At 39.6% G+C, this 25,570-nt stretch overlaps 2 protein-coding genes across 4 annotated transcripts in view; one reads left to right on the top strand and one right to left on the bottom strand.

The window, feature by feature from the left end:
* LOC127789963 (uncharacterized) overlaps positions 1–24,541 on the bottom strand; it is an 82,491-nt gene extending 57,950 nt beyond the window's left edge. For 2 of the 3 annotated variants that reach the window (XM_052319089.1, XM_052319090.1), the window contains exons 1-3: positions 23,898–24,541; positions 21,825–22,371; positions 2,691–2,939 (exon numbers count right to left, since the gene is read on the bottom strand). In XM_052319089.1, the coding sequence (XP_052175049.1) occupies positions 2,691–2,939; positions 21,825–22,371; positions 23,898–24,467 (1,366 nt within the window). In that variant the 5' untranslated portion in view covers positions 24,468–24,541. The remainder of the gene's footprint in view (positions 1–2,690; positions 2,940–21,824; positions 22,372–23,897) is intronic. The other variant, XM_052319091.1, reaches the window with a different exon arrangement.
* LOC127789964 (uncharacterized) lies at positions 16,312–20,283 on the top strand. The gene is made up of 4 exons (XM_052319093.1): positions 16,312–18,179; positions 18,294–19,097; positions 19,182–19,300; positions 19,397–20,283. The coding sequence occupies exons 1-4, from the start codon at positions 17,222–17,224 to the stop codon at positions 19,898–19,900; spliced, it is 2,385 nt and encodes a 794-aa protein (XP_052175053.1). The 5' UTR covers positions 16,312–17,221; the 3' UTR covers positions 19,901–20,283.
* Positions 24,542–25,570: the final 1,029 nt, after the last annotated feature.

Genomic DNA, 25,570 nt, shown 5'->3' with positions numbered 1-25,570 from the left:
TGTTGCAATAGAGGTTGCATACTCAATTGTAGCAAAAGGGAATGACAAAGTTAATGGGGTTAGATTACAACATACAGTATAGGAAAGGCAAGGAAAACATAGCAGCAGATGCCCTATCCAAGTGTTTTAAAGAAGGCAGTTCGGCTCCAATAACCATGGTGGTTCCAGACTGGTGCCAAGATATTGTTTCAAGTTATGACGTGGATGGGACAACTAAGGAGCTTCTACAACAGTTGGTGGTAAATCCTACTTTAAGGCCAGGGTATACTCTAACCAATGGGCTGATCAGATACCAAGGGAGGCTGGTCATAGGGGATGACAAAGAACTCAAGAGGAAGGTAACAGAAGCTTTACACAACTCACCCCTTGGGGGACATTCAGGTATTGTGAATACTTATCATAAGGTTAGACAGCTCTTATAGTGGCGGAGGCTAAAGAAGAATGTTATGGAGTTCGTGTGGGTGTGATACTTACGGGAGGTGCAAGACAAAAAATGTGGCATACCCAGGGCTACTACAGCCCTTGGAAATTCCAAGAGGACCTTGGGAGAGCATATCCATGGATTTCATTGAAAGGCTTCCAAAATCGGAAGGGAAGGATTGCATCATGGTGATAGTGGATAGGTTCATTAAATATGGTCATTTCATTGGATTAAGTCACCCTTACACTGCCCAGGAAATAGCTAAGGTATTTATGGATCACATAGTGAAATTACATGGGATACCTAAGACTATAGTTTCAGACAGAGACAAAATTTTTACTAGCCTACTGTGGAAGGAGTTGATACAGCTATTGGGAGTCAAGCTCAACATGTCCACCGCCTACCACCCTGAATCTGACGGCCAAACAGAAAGAGTTAACCAATGTTTAGAGATGTATTTGAGGTGTTCTTGCTTCCCACAGCCCAAGTCTTGGTACAAATGGCTGGCCACGGCTCAGTGGTGGTACAATTCCAACCACCACAACTCTATAAAGAGATCTCCTTTTGAGGCTCTCTATGGCTACAAACCTCCTTTGCTGCCAACCTTGGGAGACTCTACAACTATGGCAGCCCTAGACGCTTATCTCCAGCAAAGGCAACAGGCCTTACAAATACTCAAAATAGAGTTAGCCAACTCCAAGAATAGAATGAAGCAATTTGCAGATAGGAGTGAAATGGAGTTTCAGGCAGAGGAGAAGGTATATTTGAAGCTACAACCGGGACACTTAAGGGCCCTACTCTAGAAGCCTAACTCCAAGTTACACCCAATGTTCCATGGCCATTACCCATAATTGCCAAAGTGGGAAATGTGGCCTACAGGCTGCAACTAACTGAAGGCTCAAACATCCATCCAGTATTTCATGTTTCACTTCTCAAGAAATCAGTAGGGGCACAACCAGTGAGTTCAACCATACCTGCATTTTCCAATGCTGGAGACAAAATAAGAGAACCTACAACCATCATGGATAGAAGGGTCATTTACGAACAAGGGGCTCCCATCAACCAAGTCCTCGTCCAATGGTCTGGCGTTCACCTGGATAACAATACCTGGGAGTACTTTCCAGAACTCCTCAAGTAGTTTCCTAGAGTGGCAAGCCTTCTCACCATTTCTTGAGGACAAGAAAATTTTGATGGGGGGATGATTTTTCATGTACTAATTTGTAAGGGAGGAGAAAACTTTAATTAAATATAGTAGAGGGTAGGAGTAGTATATGTTGTAAGTAGGATGAATAGGATTGTACCAAGTTTGTTGCTGCATCAGCAGCTAGTACATTCCCTGACGCTTGTAAGCGATTATCTGCACATGGGGGAGGTTAGGATTAGCTATAAATATTGTTGACCTCTTTCCACGAAGGATTATGCAAATTCTAAGAGAATTCTGAATTTCTCTCTCTATTCTCTCTTCCTCCCTAATTATGCATTCTCCTCTTCCCAATTCTCTCTCTCTTTCTTTCTCGGGCCTTCTATTGATCGAGAATCACTGTCAGAACCATTGGGAGCTGACAGTTTGTAGTGTTGTGTTGTGCTTATTATGTTATGCTGTGAAAGTAATGTTGATAAAATATTGTTTAATAACTAAGTATTGTTGTTCTTATTAATGTAAAAGCAACTAATAAGTGTTTGATTAATATTTTATTGCTATGCTGTATATTTATAAAATATATAAAAAAGACACTAGGATATTAAATAGCTATTTTAGAAAGTGGCATAACATTATGAAGAGATATAATGGTTACAAAAGCAAAGAGTCTATTAGTGATTGTGGGACCCATTAAAAGTAGTTGTGCTTTTTATAAAAAGCAGGGGGTCCCTTGCTTTTGCTTAAAAGCAGTTTAACCCACTTTTTTAGAAGAAGAAACTGTGTTTTAAAAGCAAAGTTGTACTTCACCAAATGCCATTTTTTTCATAAAAGTCGTTAAGAAGCAGCTATACTTAAAAAACACATCAATACCAAACAAGCTCTGAATCGGTCAAGAATTAGATTGAAGGCAAAAGCATTAACCAGAAAGTACATGCAACTTTACAAACTTGAGTTCCTTCTCACAAGCAACATAAGGAGAACTTAGATGTCAGCACTTAGTGCTGGTGGATACTGTAAACTCTCATAAAAGTAACATACCAAGTTTGTGGAATAAAACAGATTTGACTGCCAAAATATGTCAGCACTTAGTGCTGGTGCATACTGTAAACTCTCATAAAAGTAACATACCAAGTTTATGGAATAAAACAGATATGACTGCCAAAATATGCACATTTGGAATTCTTCCACAGCTGCCGAGCACATTTTCAATTATAGAGCATGCAGATTTTACTGCACTTGATTCCATGGTGGACTCAACTTCATCATTGACTGGCTCATTATCAATGGTTAAAAGGTCTCTTCTAATATGGAAGTTAATCAACTCTTTTAAAATATCTGAAGCTGGGGAAGCAATACTCTCCTCAGAAGTCAAAAGACCTAAAAGAAACAAAATTAGTAAAGGCATACAGTGTAGTATAGAAAACACGGTTATGGGACAGGAAAATATAAAAGCTAACTGCATCCGTATTTTATAAAGAAAATGTAAACAACATATATTGGTCAACAATTATTATTCTTTTTTTTTTTTTTTTTGCTAATCTTAACAGTTATTATTCACAACATTGTTTGTGTCTATATAACATGAACAGATATTTTCCTACCTCATCATGTATTAAGGCTGTGCTTGGTGCCTCCCCACCAATTAAATTCCCAGGAATGTGATTCCTGGAAATTTAACATTGACTTGTTTGGTATGCATGGGAAAGTATGAATTAAAATCCTGGTAAAGTATCATTGATGTGTTTTGTTGGAGAATCAATCCCACCGGATTCATCCCAATCAATCCCCTGTGATTGTGGGATTGGCTGTGGGAATCTTTCCATAATTATTGGTTGCCTTTTTTATACAGATTTGATTAGATTTCCTTTCCTCAGTTTCCTTCTTGTAATCTTTCCTACTTCGTAGATCTATACTTGTATATATAGGGTGATTGGCCCTACTGTGATGATATAAGAAAAACTATTACAGTTTTCTTACATGGTATTAGAGCATTCCCTCTCCTAGGGAGTTTCATTCTCCGGCCTTCATTGCCGCCCCTTTTCTGAGACCCTCTATTTCACCTGCCTTCATAGCCATTCTCTGGCCTTCATCGCCAATGCGTCCTCACCATTCCTAGGGTTCTTCCCTATCGGCATTCATAGCCACTGCTGTAGGTTCTTCCCTGCCGACTTCCTCCCCATTGGTTCTTCACCGCCATCACCTGTCCATCACTCATCTCTGATCGAGGTGATGCTGCTGCTGCTGTTCAACCGGCACTCGACCCAGAAACATTTCTGTCCGTCATCGCTGTCTCAAATTCCTCGCATCACCCATTCTGTCATCACCGGACACCACGGTGGGAGACGAACCCACACCCCTTTGATCCCGGATTCAAGTCTCCGCTGTTTGGACTTTTTCTCCAGCACAGCGTATCCCTGCTACGATGAGTTTCTGTTCATATTTCCAGTGACCGTTCTTGCTTTCCCCAGTGACTGTTGGTATCTTTCAGAGGCTGTTCGTGTTTTTTTCTGGTGACTGTTCAACTTCCAGTGACTGTTCTTGCTTTCCCCAGTGACTGTTGGTATCTTTCAGCAGCTGTTTGTGTTTTTCCAGTGACTGTTCAGCTCATTTTTAGTGACCATTGCTTTGCCCCGATAAGATATGTCTTCAATTTCTGCAACCAGCAACCCTAGCTGCACCTCAGCTGACCCAACACTGGTTCTATGCTGTTTGGAGCTGCTCACAATACTGCAGCGAGAGACCTCCAGAATCTCAACCCATCCTACTAGTTAGATGGAAGAAACTATCAACAGTGGTCTCAAGTGGTCAGAACATTTTTGAAGGGAAAAGGAAAATTGAGTCATCTTGAAGGAACGGGACCACCACGAGACAACCTAAGATTTCAACATGGGAAGAGGAGGATTTGGTAATTATGCCGTGGATGTGGAACTCTATACAGCCTGAAATCAGCCACAACTGCATGTTCCTATCCACTGCCCAGGAGGTATGGGAGACTGTTCGAAAGACCTACTAAAAAATGCAAGATGTAGCCTTGATGTTTGAGATCAAAACTAAAATCTCATCTACAAAATAGGCAAGTCTTTTTGTGACTGAATATTACAATACACTGAACAGCCTATGGTTAGAACTTGATCACTATCAGAATTTAAAGATGAAAGACAGCAAGGGTGCCAAAATTTTGAAGGAGTTTACTGAACGAGATCGAGTATTTGAGTTTCTAGCAAGTCTAAAGCTGCCACCATTGGGGGAAGTCTTTTCTATTGTTCGGGCCGAAGAAAGTAGATGCTTAGTCATGTCGGAGTCTCAGCACACCAAAGGATCTGCCATGATATCAAGGAAGCCTAATGGAGGAAATACAATCATAGGACATTAGACTGATCGCCTCAATCCCAACAATAAAGATGGTCTTTGGTGCACATCTTGTAAGAAGCCTGGTCACACGAGAGAGAATTGTTTCAAACTTCATGGCAAGGCCCAAGTTCTAAGTCAGACTAGTGGATTCAAGGGACAGGTGCCACAGTTAGCAAAAATTGCCAAAATGACAGATCCGTCACAATATACTTCTGCCGATAGTGATGAACTTGGTGGATTGAGTAAGGAAGAAATTGAGAAAATGCGAAGTTTTATCCAATCCCTCTCTGGCTCTAGTTCTACATGCTCTCTAGCCACTTCTGGTAAGTGTCTCCCTACTTGTTCCTTTAATGCTCATGAAAGCCCACATCTTACATCATGAATTCTTGACTCGAGAGCAACTAACAATATGACACCATGTCCCACCTTTTTTTAAACCTATAAACCTCTTTCGAGCACTAAAGGGATTGTTGTTGCAAATGGCTCTCATATTCCTATTGCTAGTCAAGGCAACATCAATCTCATCCCACATATCCCATTAACCAACCTTTTGTCCATCAACCCACTTACTAAATCTTTGAACTGCAGTATTACCTTTTTTGACACACTATATTTTTCAAGACTAAACCTCAGGGAGGAGGATTGGATTTGCTAATTGTTGAAATGTTGTCTCGAGTATATCCTAGAAGATCGGTGAAGGCATGCAGTGATAAAATTGGCTATTGGAGGCTTAGAAAGATAGTTGTATCCCATGTGTAATTAGTAATAGTTGTGGGGTGAAACTGTAATTATCCAATTCTTGTCATTGTCATGTCAGCCCTATCATTCTATAAATAGGGCAAGGGGTAGCCAATTAAGTCAGATTCTATTCTTCTGTTTCTATGTAACGAGTGCACTGTTCTGAGAGAAAAGCTGGGTGTTTCCTTCCGTTAAAGCTTTGTAATCTTGGAAAGTTGTTGGGGTGTACTCGGGATAGTTAGAAGGAGGGATTCTACTGTTGTATTGATCGTTCTTCTTCTTAATAAGACTGCTAGGAGGGCTCTTTGAAGGCTGGATGTAGGTTTCCTCAAAGGAAACCGAACCAGAATAAATCTTTGCATTGTGTGGTTTGCCTTCTGTTTCTTGTTCTTATTTTCATTCTGTTTGATTGCTTATATTTTCTGTTTTCAATTCCTATAATTGCTGGGTGGATTTGAGAGTGTTGAGAGAGGCATATTCCATCTAAGGGTCATTCCGCATAGTCCTAGGATAAAACTAACGTTAAGGACGGACTCTACCATCTTGTGACAACGAGCACTTCTAATGGATCAAGGCACCAATTGGCTCTCTCATCACAATGTACCCCCTCTCCTACTTGTCATGATTCACGTAGCAAGGAAGGGGAGATATAGCAATTAAATATAATAGGAAGGGAGGAATGGCAATTAATAGAATAGGCAGTAGAATATGCTATAAGGGGGGTACAAAGTTTGTTGCTGCTTAGGCAGGTTGTACATTCCCCTGCTATAAGCGATTACTGCACATGGGCAAGGAATCCAGCTATATAAACAGCTGATCCTTGTCACGGATGGATATGAAATTATTCTAACAGAATTCTGAACATTCCCTCTCTCCCCCTTTCTATTCTCTCTTTCCCCCTAATTTCTCCCTCTATCTTCCTTCCTTTCCCCTTCGAACAGTTCACTAGTCGAAGGAATTATTGGTCAGAGCCTTGGGAGCTGACATTTTGGTATCAGAGCGCGACTTGGGAAACGCTCGGAGCTGTGGGTATCCTCACAATGGCGGATGGAACGAGGATGAAACAAATGGAGAGCCAACTATAGCAAGTCGTGACATCCATGGCGGAAATGCAGCCAGAATGGGTACGCTTGAATCCTCAGTAGGAGTAGGGGTGGATAGTCGAATTACCCAAGCAATGGAAAGATGGCAAGAAGAAAATCGAGAGCAAAGTGCTATGTTGAGAGGGCAACTGATGGAGCAGATGCAACAATTCGTAAGAATGTTCGCTTCTCAACAACTAGTGAGGCTTTCAACGAAGTTTCCCCCCAAGGATAAAACGGAACCAATCCTTACTGGGGTAGGGATGGAGCATCCGCATGCTGGAGTGTCGGAATTTGGATTAGAACCGGAGATGATGGAGGAAAGCACGATGGGGAGAAGACCCAAAGCTCAAGCTCACCGAAATCAGTCGAACTTCCCTGTGCCTAAATTAGACATTCCATTATTTGATGGAGAGAACCCGAGATGGTGAATCAGGAGGTGTGAAAGAATGTTCACACTATACCAAGTTCAGGAACAGCAGAAGGTCATCCTGGCATCTACTTACCTGAATGAGGCGGGGGGACGCCTGGTTCCAAGGATGGCTTGCGACCAAAGAGGGGAGCCCGTGGAATGTGTTCGCAAGAGACCTCTGTACGAGGTTTGGAGACAAGAGTTTGAGGGACGTGATCAAGGAATTTAACAAGCTTAAGCAAGAAGGAACGGTGCAGGCCTATCAGCTCAAATTTGAGGAGCTGAGGTCTTTGATGGTGGTGCACCAACCCCACTTGACGGAAGAATATTTTGTGTCAAGTTTTATCAATGGGTTAGGAGATAAGGTGAGACGAATGGTTAAAATGATGCAACTAGGGGCAGTGGAACAAGCTGCTAACAGTGCAAGGCTGCAAGAAATGATGATTGAAGTGCTGATGAAAAAACAAAGAAGCCAAGTTAAGGGGGTAATCACCGGTGGATGGCAGGCGGGGAACAGAGCCATTGGAAGGGATACGGGGCAAGGAGGCAAGGGAGTCTTGGCTTTGCCTTTGACAGTTTCCAGTCCTGTTAATGGGGGAAGATTGACGAAGCAAAGGCATCAGGCGGGACTCTGCTATAAGTGCGAAGATAAATATTTTTTTGGGCATAAGTGCAAGAGGTAGCTGTTGATATTAGAAGCAGAGGAGAATGAAGAAGAAGAAGAAGAGATAGAGGGGACTCCAGAAGTTGATGAAGAAGATAAAGGGCAGATTTCTCTACACGCTCTTAAAGGGTCAACCAACATTAAGATAATTAAGGTGGAGGGAAAAGCCCGCAATGCTCCGATAATGGTACTTATAGACAGTGGGAGTACCCATAGTTTCTTGGATGAAACCATGGCCCGAAAGTTAGAGTGTGAGATCTCCAGCTCCCACCCTCTGTCAGTAACAGTAGCGAATGGGAATAAGGTTTTGAGTCAATCCTCCTGTGTGGGGTTTTGCTGGGAAATGAACGGTGAGGAGTTTGTGGCTGATTTGAGGCTACTGAAGCTGGGGGGTTGTGATGTGGTGCTTGGCGTAGATTGGATGAAGGGGGTTAGCCCTATCAGTTTCGATTTCCTCTCCATCCACGCCCTCTTCCTCTATTCTCCTCTGCTCACGCTCTTCTCCTTTCTTCCTCGCCTCTCCTCATTTGCTCTTCAAGTTCAAGCTGTTAAGAAGCAGCCCGCTACCCACCGAAAGTAGCTGCCAATCTCAGTTCCATTCCAGCCTCCCCTCTTCTTGGTTCCAGCCTACTCTTGTGAGTTCTTTACTTGTTTTTTATTTGATTATTTCTTGCATTCTTGCTTAATTTCTCTTGCTGGTTGCTGCTCTCTCTTTATAGTTTATACGGTTGTTGTTTTCGTGTTGATTGGAGAATTTTGTGGAAGTTGGAACTGTGTTGCAGCAGCCCAATAAATGTCGTCAACCACTTCCAAAACTGACCTAGCATGGAATTATTTTGAAGCTGATCCTAATGATAGAAATACCACATGTAAATTTTGTCATAAAGTAACAAAAGGTGGTATATTTCGGGTGAAACAACATCTTGTGGGTGGTTTTAGGAATACTAAAGCTTGTCCAAAATGTCCTCCATCAGTAAAAGAAGAGATTGGAGAGTACATGCAAAAGAAGAAAAATAACAGGGATGAGCAAAATATGACACCGTTAGATGATGATCTTCAATTTGGTGAAGGGTATGATGATGATGATGAGACGCCACCTCAAAGTAGAAAAAAACCCAATGTATCTACCAGAAGTGAAAGCGGTACTGGTAGTGTTGGTGGTGTTAAAGGGCCAACAAAAAAGCGTCCACTTGATGTTTTTCTTAAAGACCCAGAAGTTAATATGTTGAAAAGCAAGGGCAAAGGAAAGCAAACAAGGTTGGGTGAGAATGATTTCGCAAAAAAAGAGTTAAGAGCTCGAGTTTGTAGAAGCTTTGCACGATGGATGTATAATGCAGGCATTCCATTCAATGCAGTGACATATGACAGTTTTAAAGTATTTATAAAAGCAATTGGTCAGTATGGTCCGGGTGTGAAGTCGCCTAGTTACTATGAAGTCAGGGTTCCCCTTCTCAAACAAGAGGTGGAAGCCACTCGTGAAATGATGAAAGATCATGAAGAGACGTGGGCCAAATATGGATGTTCCATTTTGTCAGATGGCTGGAAAGACAGGAGGGAAAAGACATTGATTAACTTTTTAGTCAATTCTCCTAAAGGAAGTATATTTTTGGAGTCTGTTGATGGTTCTAGCTATTCAAAGACTGGGGAAAAGATGTTTTAATTATTTAGTAAATGTGTGGAAAAGATTGGAGTAAGAAATGTGGTGCAAGTGGTCACCGATAGTGCTTCAAACAATGTTTTAGCAGGTATGAAATTCATTTTTGTAATTTGTATTATGTTTATAAATAGAACAATTTGAATATTCATTAGATATTTATTATTTACTAATATCTTGTTAATTTCACTCTAAATAATAACAGAAAGATTTTTGGAGACAAAATATCCTACATTGTTTTGGACACCATGTGCAGCGCACTGCTTGGATTTAATGTTGGAAGATATTTTCAGGTTGCCTAATATGAAGAAGACATTTGAGAGAGTTGTTATGGTGAATAGCTACATCTATATTCGTTCGGGTCTAGTAAACATGCTTAGAATGTTTACTGACAAGAAAGAGTTGTTAAGGCTTACAAAAACACGGTTTGCAACTGCCTTCATCACTTAGGGCATGATGCATAGTCTGAAAAGCAACCTTAGAAGAATGTTTACCTCTGAAGAGTGGATGACAAGCAAGTGGGTAAAAGAAGCAGGGGCTAAAAAGGTTGTAGAAGTGACTTTGATGCCTTCATTTTGGAACAATGTTGTATATGCTTCAAAGGTGGCTGGTCCATTGGTGCGTGTACTGCGCTTAGTGGATGGTGAGAAGAAGCCGGCTATGGGATACATATATGAAGCCATGGATAGGGCCAAATAAGCGATTGCTAACTCTTTTAATGGGGATGAAAAGAAATATGCACCCATTTTTCAGATCATTGATAATCAATGGGATGTTCAGCTTCACCGCCCCCCTGCACGCTGTTGATTGGTACTTGAACCCAGAATATTTCTACAAGGCTGAACATATAGATCCAGAGATCATGACTGACTTATATGAATGCATTAGAAAGTTAAATCCAGATGTAAAGTTTCAAGAGCAAATTGATGCGGAGCTTTCGATGTATAGCAAGGCAGATGGGTTCTTTGAAAACTATATGGCTATTAGAAAGAGAGCTGAGAAATCACCAGATACACACATATATATATATTACATTATATATATAATCATTCTAGATAATAGATAATAATTAACCTATGAATTTTATTGGACAACTGAATGGTGGGCTTCATATGGAATGTCAACACCCACGTTGCAAAATTTTGCAATTAAAATTCTTAACTTGACTTGTAGTTCATCTGGGTATGAACGTAATTGGAGTGTGTTTGAAAATGTAAGTGCATTGTACATATAACACTTACAATTTTTATTAGTAGTTGGTCTGTTTCATGTAGCTTATTCTTAGTATGTTTTTGCATAAATTGTTGCAGCTTCATACTAAACGAAAAAACAGGCTTGATCAACTTCGTTTAAACGACTTGATGTTTGTGAAATACAATAGAGCATTGAAGCATCAGTATCAAATGCGTGATACCATTGACCCTATCATATTGACCCATATTGATGAAAGCAATGAATGGTTGACTGGAAAACTTGATGAGGAGAATGATAAAGATGATGAAACTATTTTTCCAGATGACGTTGGGGATGGGTTGACATGGAGTAATGTCGCTGCAACTGCAGGAGTTTGAGAGCCTAGTTATCGATTTAGAATTAAACAAACTCGATCACAATCGGGTTCAACTTCAGCTTCGACTTCAAAGCGGCGAGTAACTCAGGAGATTGAAGAAGAGGAGGAAAGTGAGGCAGAGACTGAAGATGATGAAGACTTGGAAGAGGGAGAAGAATTGGGAGATGAAGAAGAAAATGAAGGGGTGATTGAAAGGGATGATGAAGATATTGACATTGATATTGATGATCTCCTTGATGATGATTGATTAAAACTTCTTTATATTGATTGTGGACTTGTAGTGTTTATGCATTTGTTTAGAACTTTGCATTATGATTGGTACTTGTTTGAGTTTGAGACTTTAAGTTTGAACTTTGATGATATTTCTAGTTTAGAATTTGCATGATGAATGAATCAATTTTGATGTTGTTAGTTTAGAATTTGAAGATAATGAATCATGAATGATATCAAAGTATTATTATTGATAATTTGATAGTTGTTTATGATTTTACAATATTTTGAGTTTTTTTTTCTAAAAGGTGCGCCTCGCGCCTCAGGCTCCAGGACCCTTTGCGCCTCGCTGCGCCTCTCGCCTTTCAAAACTATGCTTCCGAACGTGCTTCGCCAATTTGTGAGAGTAGCCAGCCTCCTCCACATTTCTTGAGGACAAGAAAGTTTTGTAGGGAGGGGTAATTGTCATGATCCACGTAGCAAGGAGGGGGAGATATAGCAATTAAATATAACAGAAAGGGAGGAATAGCAATTAGCAGAATAGGCAGTAGAATATGCTATAAGGGGGGTACAAAGTTTGTTGCTGCTTAGGCAAGTTGTACATTCCCCTGCTGTAAGCGGTTACCGCACATGAGCAAGAAATCCAACTATATAAACAGCTAATCCTTGCCATGGATGGATATGAAATTATTCTAACAGAATTCTGAACATTCTCTCTCTCTCTCCCTTTCTGTTCTCTCTTTCTCCCTAATTTCTCCCTCTATCTTCCTTCCTTTCCCCTTCGAACAATTCACTGGTCGAAGGAATTATTGGTCAGAGCCTTAGGAGCTGACACTACTATTTTCAAGATCTTACTACAGTATTGTCAGTTTGGTCATCCCCTATTTAGTCTCTTAAAAACTATGTTTCTAGCCTTATTTCACAATGTATCTCTTCACAATATTTATTGTGAAGTCTGTGAACTTGTTAAACATCACAAAATTTATTTTCCTTTGCTTAATAAAAGGTCTACTTTCCCTTTTTCATTAATTCATAGTGATATATGGGGTCTTTCACGGGTTCGTAACTACACTGGGGCTAGATGGTTTGTTTCATTTATTGATAATTGCACTAGAGTCACTTGGGTTTACCTCATGAAAGATAAATCTGACGTTTCCACTATTCTTCCCAATTTCTATCAAATGATCAAAACCCAATTCAGGATGTGTATAAAACAGTTTCATTCGGATAATGCCAATGACTACTTCAATCAATGTCTAAACCAATTATTTATCAAAGAAAGCATTATTCACGAGTCCTTTTGTGTAAACACCCCCCAATAAAACGATGTGGCTGAACGGAAAAATTGTTAACTCTTAAATGTTACCCGTTCCTTCTTGTTTCAATCTTGTGTACCTAAACAATTCTAAGGGAAAGTTGTGCTCATTGCCACTCATCTAATTAACTGTGTCCCCTCTCGATCCCTTAACAACAAGAGTCCCATTTGACTCCTCATGCATCACTACTTATCTGGCCCCATTTCCTCCACTTTGTCTCCAAAAGTTTTCAGGGGCACGGCCTATGTACACCTTCCTCAACATAGTCACAACAAGCTTGACCCTCGGGCACTTGTTAAATGTTACCCGTTCCTTCTTGTTTCAATCTTGTGTACCTAAACAATTCTAGGGTGAAGTTGTGCTCATTGCCACTCGTCTAATTAATTGTGTCCCCTCTCGATCCCTTGATAAAGAGTCCCATTTGGCTCCTCATGCATCACTACCTATCTGTCCCTCCACTTTGTCTCCAAAAGTTTTTGGGCGCACGACCTATGTACACCTTCCTCAACATAGTTGCGACAAGCTTGACCCTCAGGCACTCAAGTGTATCTTCCTTGGCTATTCTAACACTCAGAAATGGTATAAGTGTTATCATCCTTCAACTCGTAAATTCTTTGTCCCCATAGATGTTACCTTTCACAAAAATACCCTTTTTTTTTCTTTTCTACTCAACCTCGGCTTCAGGGGGAGCACTATTGTGAAGCTGAGGATCTCATTCTTGACAACTGTCTAAACCTTCCTTTATCCTCTCAACAACCTAGCCAACCTTCTTCACCTAGTTCCCTTCCATCTTATCTCTTCCAGCTACCCCAAATGAGTCAGACACTAATTGTGATGAGCACATAGCCAAATTGCAACAACCAACCTTGAATCCAAGAGGGACTCTCATCTTCTCAAGAAGGAAGGAAGTTGATCCTAGACCAACACAAGTTCAAGATTCATGCCTGAATGAAGTAACACCACTATCCCTTTTTCAATTCTTGTGGAAGAACCTAAGCCTCATGATCTTAACCTACCCATTGCATTAAGAAAAGGTACCCAAGAATGCACAAAACATCACATCTAACCCATATCCCAATTTGTATCTAACCATAGACTGTCCTCACAATATCAAGCCTTCCTTACCTCACTAGACACAATAGAAATCCCAAGATCGATTCATGATGCATTAAAGGATAAGAATTGGACACTTGCTACGAAAAAGGAAATGAAAGCACTTGAAAAGAATAGCACTCGGGAGGTTATACCTAGACCAAAGAATAACAAATCGGTGGGATGTAAATGGATGTTTACAGTGAAATACAGATCTGATGGGACACTTGGAAGATACAAAACAAGACTAGTATCAAAAGGATACACACAAACCTATGAAATTGATTATCAAGAAACATTCTCTCTAGTAGCCAAGATGAATACGGTTAGAATACTCATTTCTCTTGCTGCTTATTTTAATTGGCCATTGTTACAGCTCGATGTTAAGAATGCCTTCCTCCATGGTGACTTAGAAGAGGAAGTTTATACGGAGCATCCGCCTGGGTTTGAAGGACTACTTGGGGATAATAAGGTGTGTCATTTGAAAAAGGCCTTGTATGGGCTAAAACAATCTCCAAAGGCATGGTTTAAAAGGTTTACAAAGACAATAAGGCAGTTGAGATATAAACAGAGTTAGGGAGATCATACCTTGATCATAAAACATAATAGAGAAAGTAAGATCACAGTCTTGTTGGCTTACGTTGATTATATTATTGTTACAGGGAATGATGAGACTAAAATGCTTGCTCTAAGAAAACATCTGGCACTAGAATTTGAGATTAAAGATCTCGGTAAGTTGAGATATTTTCTTGGAATCAAAGTAACCTATTCCGAAATCAGTATATTTCTATCCCACAAGAAGTATATTTTCAGACCTGCTAAAGGAAACAGGGAAACTTAACAGCAAGGTAGCAAGCTCTCCCATTAACCCGAATTACATAATCAAGTCAAAAAATGAAGGCAGCACAGTTAATAAAGGTGTCATGTACCTAGGCTATGAGAAGTTGTACCATAGTTTTTAAGCTAAGGGTTGTACCTAAGTGGTTATAACAAATTGTTCTAGATGGTAGAAAAGGGGCCAAGTCATTGTACGGGAGAATCCTTCAATACTATACTTAGTACATAACGCCTGATTGAGCCTTAACCAAACACAATTTCCAAAATTTCTCCCAACATTCTCTCTTTCTCTCCCTCCCTTGTTCTTTCTCTTCTCACTCTCTTATTCACTCTTTGTTCTTCTAAATTCTCCCTATATCCATTCTAAATCCCCCTTCAATTTCTGATCCAAATCTCATCGAAATAGTGTATGGAGTGATAATTTGGCTGCTAAGAGTATGGCCGAAAATCCTGTTTTTCATGGTCGAACCAAGCACATTGAGCTTAATGTACATTTTATTCGAGAAAAGGTTGAAAAAGGAGAAATTGAAATCAGATTTGTGCCCACAGAATATCAGGTTGCTAACATTCTCACAAAAGGATTGTCAAAAAGTCGGTTTCAGTTTTTATGTGCCAAGCTTGGTTTAAGATTTTCTCCAGCTCACAGGATTTCATATGCTTCCATAAGTGATCAGCAACCAGAAGGGAAAGGGAGTTCTAATTGAGGGGGAATGTAAAAGCATATTGTGTTAGCAACAGCGCTTATTTCTGTTTGGTTTATTTCTTTATTTCTCTGCTGTGTTGTTTGTATTAAGTCATTAATCTGTGTAAATGTTAGGGAAGTGTAAGAGGCTTGCTGCTATATATATATACAGCAGTGCACTCTATTTCATTGAGTGTTTTTCAGTTAATGAAATACGAAGCTAGTGTCATCTCCTGAATTCTCTCTCTGCTTTGTTTGTATTTTGCCTTCGGGTTTCCTTAGATCTTTTCGACAAGAAGTCAGTCCATCCTTATCGTCTTTCTTGAAAAACACCAATCCTACTGAGGAACTAGCGACTATAATCGATCCAAGGATTGTCTACAAGCAAAGCAAGGGGCTCCCCTTACTCAAGTTTTGGTGAAATGGTCCCACCTCCACCTGGACAACAACACCTAGGAGTACTTACCAAACCTCCTCAGGCAATTCCTTCGTGCAGCTTCTCAACATTTCTTGAGGACAAAAAAACTCTTAAGGGAGGGGGAATTGTCATGCACCTAGACAATCAGGAGTTGTACCATACCTAGGTGGTTATAACAAATTGTTCTAGAAGGTAGAAAAGAGGGCCAGGTCATTGTACAGGAGAATCCTTCAATACTGTACTCAGTACATAAGGCCTGATTGAGCCTTAACCAAATATGATTTATCAATACAATTTCCAAAATTTCTCCCAACATTCTCTCTTTCTCTCCCTCTCTCGTTCTTTCTCTTACTCTCTGTTCTTCTAAATTCTCCCTATATTCCTTCTAAATCCCCCTTAAATTTATCATCCAAATCTCATCGAAACAGTGAGAAAGTCATTACCAGACTCAGAGGTCTGACAAAAGGTAGTTACCAAAAATTAGTTGGCAAGTTAATATATCTGTCTCATATCAGGCCTGATATGCTTACCCCGTTAAAGTAGTCAGTCAATTTATGCATGACCCAAGAGAAGAACACCTACAGGCTATAAACCGCATCCTACATTACTTAAAAGCAACTCCAAGGAAGGGAATCATGATTCGGAACAATGGTGGTATGACCCTAGAAGCCTATTATGATGCTGACTCATAGTTATCAAAGGCGCGCCTAGGCGCGCGCCTAGGCGCGAGGCGCCTTAAGGCGCCAGTTTGGCGCCTCGCCTTGGCCAAGGCGAGGCGGTTTTGGCGAGGCCCTCGCCTTGCGCGCCTAGGCGCTGGGGCGTGAGGCGCGCCTAGGCGTGCCTCATGAAACTGAGGTTTTCTACTTAAATCTTGCAGCCCAATCGCGCTTGCCTCTCCTCCCGACTGCATCCAGCCGCGCTTGCCTCTCCTCTCCAGCTCGCTGCTCGCTCCTCACTCCTCCCGACTATAGCATCTACCGTGCTTGCCTCTCCTCCCAACTCGCTGCTCGCTGGCCCTCGCTGCTCGCTCGCCCTCCCTGCTCGCTCGCCCTCGCCCGATCTTCCATTCTTCCTCTTCCTCTCTAGCCCTAGCCGCGCGGCCTCGCCTGCCTCCTCTCTTCCTCTTCTCTCCAGCTCGCCCTCGCCCGATCTTCTTCTTCCTCTCCTCTCCAGCTGCGACCCCCTCCTCTCTTTCTCTCCAGCCCCAGCCCGATCCTCCTCTTCCTCTCTGCCGCGCCTGCCTCCTCTCTTCCTCTCCTCTCCAGCTCGCTGCTTGCTCAATCTTCCTCTCCAGTCTCCAGCCGCACCCTTTCTTCTATTCTCCTCTACTGAGTCTGCCCACGCCACGGTCTTCTCCTCTCTTCCTCGCCTCTTCTCATCTGCTCTTGAGCTCTTCAAGTTGAAGCTGCTAAGGGCCTAAAGCTGCCGCCGCCGCTGCCCACATCTTCTCCTATATTCATAATTTCATATTGTAAGTTCTTTAGTTGTATTTTATTTGTTTATTTCTTGCATTTTTGCTTAATTTATTTTGCAGGCTGCTGGTTGCTGAAATTTGTTTTTAAGTCTTTATAATTTATTTCTATAATTAGGAGAATTTTGATGAAATTGGAACTGTGTTGCAACAGCCCAATAAATGTCGTCAACCACTTCCAAAACGGACCCGGCATGGAATTATTTTGAAGCTGATCCTAATGATAGAAATACCACCACATGTAAATTTTGTCGTAAAGTAACAAAAGGTGGTATATTTCGGGCGAAACAACATCTTGTGGGCGGTTTTAGGAATACTAAAGCTTGTCCAAAATGTCCTCCATCAGTAAAAGAAGAGATTGGAGAGTACATGCAAAAGAAGAAAAATAACAGGGATGAGCGAAATATAGCATCGTTAGATGATGATATTCAATTTGGTGAAGGGTATGATGATGATGATGATGAGCCGCTGCCTCAAAGTAGAAAAAGACCCAATGTATCTACCGGAAGTGGAAGCGGTACTGGTAGTATTGGTAGTGTTAAAGGGCCAACACAAAAAGGTCCACTTGATGTTTTTCTTAAAGACCCAGAAGTTAATGTGTTGAAAAGCAAGGGCAAAGGAAAGCAAACAAGGTTGGGTGAGCATGATTTTGCAAAAAAAGAGTTAAGAGCTCGAGTTTGTAGAAGCTTTGCACGATGGATGTATGATGCAGGCATTCCATTCAATGCAGTGACATATGACAGTTTTAAAGTATTTATAGAAGCAGTTGGTCAGTATGGTCCGGGTGTGAAGCCGCCTAGTTACCATGAAGTCAGGGTTCCTCTTCTCAAACAAGAGGTGGAAGCCACTCGTGAAATGATGAAAGATCATGAAGAGGCGTGGGCCAAATATGGATGTTCCATTTTGTCAGATGGCTGGAAAGACAAGAGGGAAAGGACATTGATTAACTTTTTAGTCAATTCTCCTAAAGGAAGTATGTTCTTGGAGTCTGTTGATGGTTCTAGCTATTCAAAGACTGGGGAAAAGATGTTTCAATTATTAAGTAAATGTGTGGAAAAGATTGGAGTAAGAAATGTGGTGCAAGTGGTCACCGATAGTGCTTCAAACAATGTTTTAGCAGGTATGAAATTCATTTTTGTAATTTGTATTATGTTTATAAATAGAACAATTTGAATATTCATTAGATATTTATTATTTACTAATATCTTGTTAATTTCACTCTAAATAATAACAGGAAGATTTTTGGAGGCAAAATATCCTACGTTGTTTTGGACACCATGTGCAGCGCACTGTTTGGATTTAATGTTGGAAGATATTTTCAAGTTGCCTAATATGAAGAAGACATTTGAGAGAGCTGTTATGGTGAATAGCTATATCTATACTCGTTCGGGTCTAGTAAACATGCTTAGAAGGTTTACTGACAAGAAAGAGTTGTTGAGGCCTGCAAAAACACGGTTTGCAACTGCCTTTATCACTTTGGGCAGGATGCATAGTCTGAAAAGCAACCTTAGAAGGATGTTTACCTCCGAGGAGTGGATGACAAGCAAGTGGGTAAAAGAAGCGGGGGCTAAAAAGGTTGTAGAAGTGATTTTGATGCCTTCATTTTGGAACAATGTTGTATTTGCTTTAAAGGTGGCTGGTCCATTGGTGCGTGTATTGCGCTTAGTGGATGGTGAGAAGAAGCCTGCTATGGGATACATATATGAGGCCATGGATAGGGCCAAAGAAGCGATTGCTAACTCTTTTAATGGGGATGAAAAGAAGTATGCACCCATTTTTCAGATTATTGATAATCGATGGGATGTTCAGCTTCATCGCCCCTTGCACGCAGCTGGTTGGTACTTGAACCCAGAATATTTCTACAAGGCTGAACATATAGATACAGAGATCATGAATGGCTTATATGAATGCATTAGAAAGTTAAATCCAGATATAAAGGTTCAAGACCAAATTGATGCTGAGCTTTCGATGTATAACAATGCAGATGGGTTCTTTGGAAACTATATGGCTATTAGAAAGAGAGCTGAGAAATCACCAGGTACATATATATATATATATTACATTATATATATAATCATTCTAGATAATAGATAATAACTAACCCATGAATTTTATTGGACAGCTGAATGGTGGGCTTCATATGGAATGTCAACACCCACGTTGCAAAAATTTGCAATTAAAATTCTTAGCTTGACTTGTAGTTCATCTGGGTGTGAACGTAATTGGAGTGTGTTTGAAAATGTAAGTGCATTGTACATATACACTTACAATTTTTATTAGTAGTTGGTTTGTTTCATGTAACTTATTCTTAGTATGTTTTTGCATAAATTGTTGCAGCTTCATACTAAACGGAGAAACAGGCTTGATCAACTTCGTTTAAACGACTTGGTGTTTGTGAAATACAATAGAGCATTGAGGCGTCGATATCAAATGCGTGATACCATTGACCCTATCATATTGACCGACATTGATGAAAGCAATGAATGGTTGACTGGAAAACTTGATGAGGAGAATGATAAAGATGATGAAACTGTTTTTCCAGATGACATTGGGGATGGGTTGACATGGAGTAATGTTGCTGCGGCTGCAGGAGTTGGAGAGCCTAGTTATCAATTTAGAACTAAACAAACTCGATCACAATTGGGATCAACTTCGGCTTCGACTTCAAAGCGGCGAGTAACTCAAGAGATTGAAGAGGAGGAAAGTGAGGCAGGGACCGAAGATGATGAAGACTTGGAAGAGGGAGAAGAATTGAGAGATGAAGAAGAAGATGAAGGGGTGATTGAAGGGGATGATGAAGATATTGACCTTGATGTTGATGATCTCCTTGATGATGATTGATTAAAAAACTTTTTTATATTGATTGTGGACTTGTAATGTTTATGTGTTTGTTTAAAACTTTGCATTATAATTGGTACTTACTACTTGGTAAAGTTTAAGACTTTAAGTTTGAACTTTGATGATGTTTCTAGTTTAGAATTTGCATGATGAATGAATTAACTTTGATGTTGTTAGTTTATAGAATTTAAAGATAATGAATCATGAATGATATGAATGTGTTATTATTGATAATTTGATAATTGTTTATGATTTTACAAGATTTTGAGTTTTTTTCCTAAAAGGTGCGCCTCGCTTCGCAAAGGCGCGCCTCGCCTCGTGCGCCTCGCGCCTCAGGCTCCAGGACCTTTTGCGCCTCGCTGCGCCTCGCGCCTTTCAGAACTATGTGCTGACTGTGCAGATTCACCTATAGACAAACGATCCACATCAAGCTACTGTACTTTTCTATGAGGAAACTTGGTCACGTGGAGAAGTAAAAAGCAAAGTGTGGTTGCTAGATCAAGTGTCGAGGCAAAGTTTAGAGCTATGGCTCATGGAGTATGCAAATTTCTATGGCTGAGAATTGTTTTGAATGACCTCAAGATCAAATCGGAAGAACGATGAAATTATATTGTGATAACAAGTCTGCCATTAGTATTACTCACAATCCAATCCAACATGATCGTACCAAACATATAAAGGTCGATAGACATTTCATCAAGGAAAAATTTGATAGTGGCTTAATTACAACTCCTTATATGCGAATAGAAAATCAAATAGCAAACATCCTAACCAAAGATCTTCCACCGGCACGATTTCAAGAGATTGCATGCAAGCTAAGAATAGTCAACATATACTCTCCAGCTTGAGGGGGGATGTTGAAGAATCAATCCCACCAAATTCATCCCAATCAATCCCCTATGATTATGGGATTGGTTGTGGGAATCTCTCCATAATTATTGGTTGCCTTTTTTTTACAGATTTAATTAGGTTTCCTTTCCTCATAGTTTCCTTGTTGTACTCTTTCCTACTTTGTAGATCTATACTTGTATATAAAGGGTGATTGGCCCTACTGTGATGATATATGAAAAACTATTACAGTTTTCTTACATATTTGTTATTTTTAACACTTTCCTGGTAAACTATTCAAATATTCCAAGAATACCCTTCTGGCTTATTTACAAATTGTGTGCATAAAAGACATTTATTTAAGTATTAAAAATTCAAAATATTATAATTTAATCAAAAAACAAATATTCTGTTGAAAAATTAATTGAAGAAAATGGCGTTGAAGGAGAGAAATGGAAGGGATAAAAGGCAGAGAAGATAAAGGCTAGAGAAATCAAATATTCTATTGAATAATTAATTGAAGAAAATGGCAGTGAACAGGGAAAATGGAGGGGAGAAGAGATAGAGAAGATATTCTACCATTTCTTTGCTAACAGAAATTGCTAGAGAAAAACAAAGAAGAGAAATGGCAATAGAGAAATTACCTGGTAGGTCCGTCAGGAGTGAATGAGAGACAAGGCAGCTAGGGTTTCTTGTGTGTGTGAGGATTTTATGTTGTTGGCTAAGGACAAATTTGTCTAAAAAAAATTATACCACATTCCCATCACTTGGGAAAGTCACTTTCCCAAGTCCATGGGTGGGAAAGTAATTCCCACAAAACATAGGAATGTGATTCCCATATAACACATTCTCGGGAATCTAACAGACCAAATGTAGGAATCACTTTTCCACCAATTAAAATCCTGGGAATGTGAGCTACATTCCACATACCAAACACACCCCAAGTTAATTAGACAGGTAATGAGTATAAAGCATACAGAATGATGTGAACTGTGACAATTGAAACCATGCTTATCAGTCATTTGATCACTGAAATACATAGACGCTGAAACCAAAAATTTCATATTTACTAAATCAACTTCCATTAATATGAGAATACCTGCTATACAGCCAAACACCAACAGAACATTGGACGTCCATTGGCTCACTCCAACAGTTTGAAGTTTGTCAAGAGTGTGCCTGAGCAAGTTAGCAGCAGATAAAATAGTGTCATTGGGGTTCTTTGTTCCTGAACATACATAGCTTGTGATGCATTTTACAATATTCTCTGCCTCCAGAATTATAATATCAGGTTTTGCAGTTTCAAGAATCACTTCAATAACACCGAGAGTCTGTCTCGTCAATGATGAGAAGTGGGCACTCATGTGTTTATGCAGTAGTGAAAGCACTTTCAAAGTGACTTTGACAGAGAGATATGGAACTATATGTTTCAGCAGAGTAAGCATGTGGATGACCTCTAGGTGCTCAGGTTTTGAGACTGTCACATTTTTAGCTAAACCTGTAGCTGCTAAAGCACTTTTCTCCACTGCCAGTCTCATGTGGCCTTTGAGCAATGATAGTACTAATTTACTTGCCTCCTTTATAACAGTGGTTGATTCAAATAACTTAAATACCTTGAGAACCCAATCTTGAGCACATTTCCTTACCTGCAAATATTGATATTTCACAGGCTTTCATTAGCATGATAACTGATTTAGGTACAATAACTAACAAACTGGCATGGCCACGATAATGCAGTTCAGGGCATTTTTGTAAAGATCCTTATTAATAATAAACAGGTCAAGCCAAAATCATACCAGAATGCTAGAATTCAAGGCATATAGGCAGCTCACTTCACTGTGGGTTAGTTCATCATGCTCTAAATCTCCATTAGTAGGGTAATTTGATCCTTTGGAGGTAGTGACATAACTGGTACCAAGAATGAATGACCATCAGACCACGGCAACATGGATGCGCTTAGAGCAGTTGCTGTTTCAGTTAAACTCTTACTCTTGTGACTAATCAAGGCAAAGACCCATTAAGGGAGGAGGGGTGATGTCTTAACCAATCCTATAGTCATAACCTCCAGAACACAAGTTGCTAGAGGTTCCAGGCAACAGAAGATTCAAGACAACTAACCATAACCAAAGCAGGCTTGTAGAACCATCCAACAGTCGGAGATCATCAAAGTTAGTGGTCCCCACAATGGAGGGAGTGTACATGGAGACCACATTTACAGCCACCAACTATATGGTGTGTCGGGCAAAGAGTTCTAACAATCCAGACAGGGAATGCCTTGGCCATCATTAATACTGAATGCCCTAGTAGAGAGGGCCTTTCATGGTGCATAGAGTGCTTGAGACAGAGAATTTCATTGGACAAGCTAGTGAAGAACTATGAGTATCTTTATACAGTAGAGGAAAATGAGGCGTCGAGCATGGTGCTTCCTCAACCAAGCCAAGGAAGTGCCATCAGAGTCTATGAAATGAGGCAAAGAGTTCAACCAGTTGAGCTAAGGAGCTAAGGAGGCATGACAAGTATCTTAAAAATAATGGCCCGTGGATAGGTGCACGCGCACTATCTAGCCCAATTAAATTTGAAACCCTAAAAAGAGATGATGCTATGTGCGGGTGCAGGAGAGAGCCCTCCTCCTTGAAGACACCTTGTTAGATATGTCACATGACATTGTGTGGATTAGAAACTATTTTTAGCTCGTGCAAAATCTACTTGGATTTGGTTCTTCTTAAGTATCTTGTACAATAACATTATGTTGATAGATGGGTAACGCTTTTTGTTAAGTACTTTCAGATGCAGGCATCTAAATTATGTCACGAGACATAGATTGAATGGAATGATCAGGTGAACCATAAAGTTAACAGTGATTGCATAGTGCTAGCTGATCTGCAATTTTTTAGACCAATAAACTATGTTGTAGCCCATAATGTCTGAGTGACAACGAACAATGTTCTTGCCTATAACGTCTGAAGAGTGACTATTGATTTAAGTGCAAAAATGTTCACAAAATCCCTACTTAGCATAATTCATAGAATGTCCCATTTTATGCGTGAAAAAAAAATTACATATGAATCATCCACAGCCATCGCATATAGAAAGAGATGAAGATTTATGTTCACTGTTCAGTTTATGCGCATACAGGAAAACATAAATGAAGATAAATATTGTGTATCAATACCTTCGGACGCCTATCAGTTGAGAATTTGAGAAGTGACTCAAGCCCCAATTTAACCGAGTTCCAGTTCTCCAAATCGTAAAACCCCAGCAAAGACCCCAAGCAATTGACCACAGCCCTGGCAGTGGCCGTCGCCTCCACACCCCGGTCCTCCAACCCAACGAGAATGCCCATCGCATCCGCCGCCTTGGAAGGCAAAATCGACTTCTCGGGAACGAGCGGAAGAACAATGGCGAGGAACGACAAGAGGGCGGAGACGGCGTCGGTGTCCAGCGGCTGGGAAGCTTCGATGGCGTTGATGGCGGCGGCGAAGTAAGAGAGAGGGACGAGAGGGAGAGATTCCGACTCGATGATGGAGCGGGTTGCGGCGGCGGTGGCGCAGATGTGGCGGTGCTGAGGGGCGGAGGACTTGCCGTAACGTTGCAGGAGTTGTTGGCATATGTCGGAGGCGGCTGTGAAGCCTCCTGTGTCTTCCGTTTCTTGCCGGTCGCGGTCGCAGTCGCGGTCGCGGTGGTTCTGTTTTGGTTCTTCCATGGATTCTGCTGTGGTTGCTCTTCCCGCCGCCTCCTTCATGGGGAGGGTTTTAGAGCATGAACAACGTTGTTCCGAACCGACAAAGGATTCGTTGCTTCTAAAATCTAAACCCGCTTAATAATTTGGGTCTGAATGATTTTAGTTTACGTCTTTTCTTTTCAAAATATGATTTGGTTTCTGAGTTTTAGAAAAAAATAAGCATGCGTTCCCTTTATTCTTTATTTTTTATTTTTTATTTTTTATTTTTAAATTTTAAATTTTAAATTTATTTTTAATTTTCTATTTTAATAGTCTATTTTTAAAAAATTAAAAATACATTCTTTTTTTTCAAAACAGAAAATTAAAAAACACATTTTCTTTAAAATTTTGAAAATAATTTTTTAATAATATTTTATTTAATAAATTAAAAATATTTAATGTTAATATATTATTAAATATATATATATTTTTTAAAGTTAATGAATTTTATAATATTTTTTTCCATTACAATAATAAATAAATATGTTTTGAGTTTTGAGTTTATTTTAAATAAAAACACTCAAAATAATTTTTTGTTATTTTAAGTTTTATTTATAATTTTTTGTATTTTTAAAAATATCAAAAAAAATGCGTTTACATTATTCTAGAAAATTAAAAAATAAAAGTAACTTAAAAACAGTAAAGAAAACACAGCGTAAGAAATTCCTAACATTATTGCATTATAGCGATAATATGTTGCGGGCTATCGGGCACAAGATATTGCCCCGACCCGAATAACATAAAAGTTTTATATTGCATTATTAAATATAAAAATATAAATTTTGTTATAACAAACCTTACTCAATAAATAGCTATATCATTCCATTAAAATATATGTCCAATATTATTAATTATCGTATCTTTAGATAACATGACTTGTTCATTTGATGAGGTGTTATATTGGATTTTTTTGATTAATTATAAATAATACAAGAGTATTTATTAATTAATATGTGAGTTGAAAAAAATGGAATATAAAAAATATTAAAAATAAATGTATTTTTCATTATATTTGTTAAATTTATTAGGCAATTATTAAAAAATAAGTCATGTGATTTCTTATTTTTAATTATTCAGATAAATTTATTTATCCCCCTTCAAATAAATTTATCTTGAATTATAAG

The sequence above is a fragment of the Diospyros lotus genome, chromosome 14 (assembly GCF_014633365.1).
Source record: "Diospyros lotus cultivar Yz01 chromosome 14, ASM1463336v1, whole genome shotgun sequence".
Taxonomy (NCBI): Eukaryota; Viridiplantae; Streptophyta; class Magnoliopsida; order Ericales; family Ebenaceae; genus Diospyros; species Diospyros lotus.
The sequence above is the reverse complement of the archived record's forward strand: the minus strand, read 5'-3'. Positions and strand labels throughout refer to the sequence as shown.

What these genes read in the sequence shown, in the direction of transcription:
- LOC127789964 (XM_052319093.1), top strand. Translation starts at nt 17,222, where the DNA reads ATGTCGTCAACCACTTCCAAAACGGACCCGGCATGGAATTATTTTGAA. An exon ending in TTCAAACAATGTTTTAGCAG is followed by an intron (nt 18,180 to 18,293) that starts GTATGAAATTCA and finishes AAATAATAACAG; the next exon opens with GAAGATTTTTGGAGGCAAAA. An exon ending in ATTGGAGTGTGTTTGAAAAT is followed by an intron (nt 19,301 to 19,396) that starts GTAAGTGCATTG and finishes AAATTGTTGCAG; the next exon opens with CTTCATACTAAACGGAGAAA.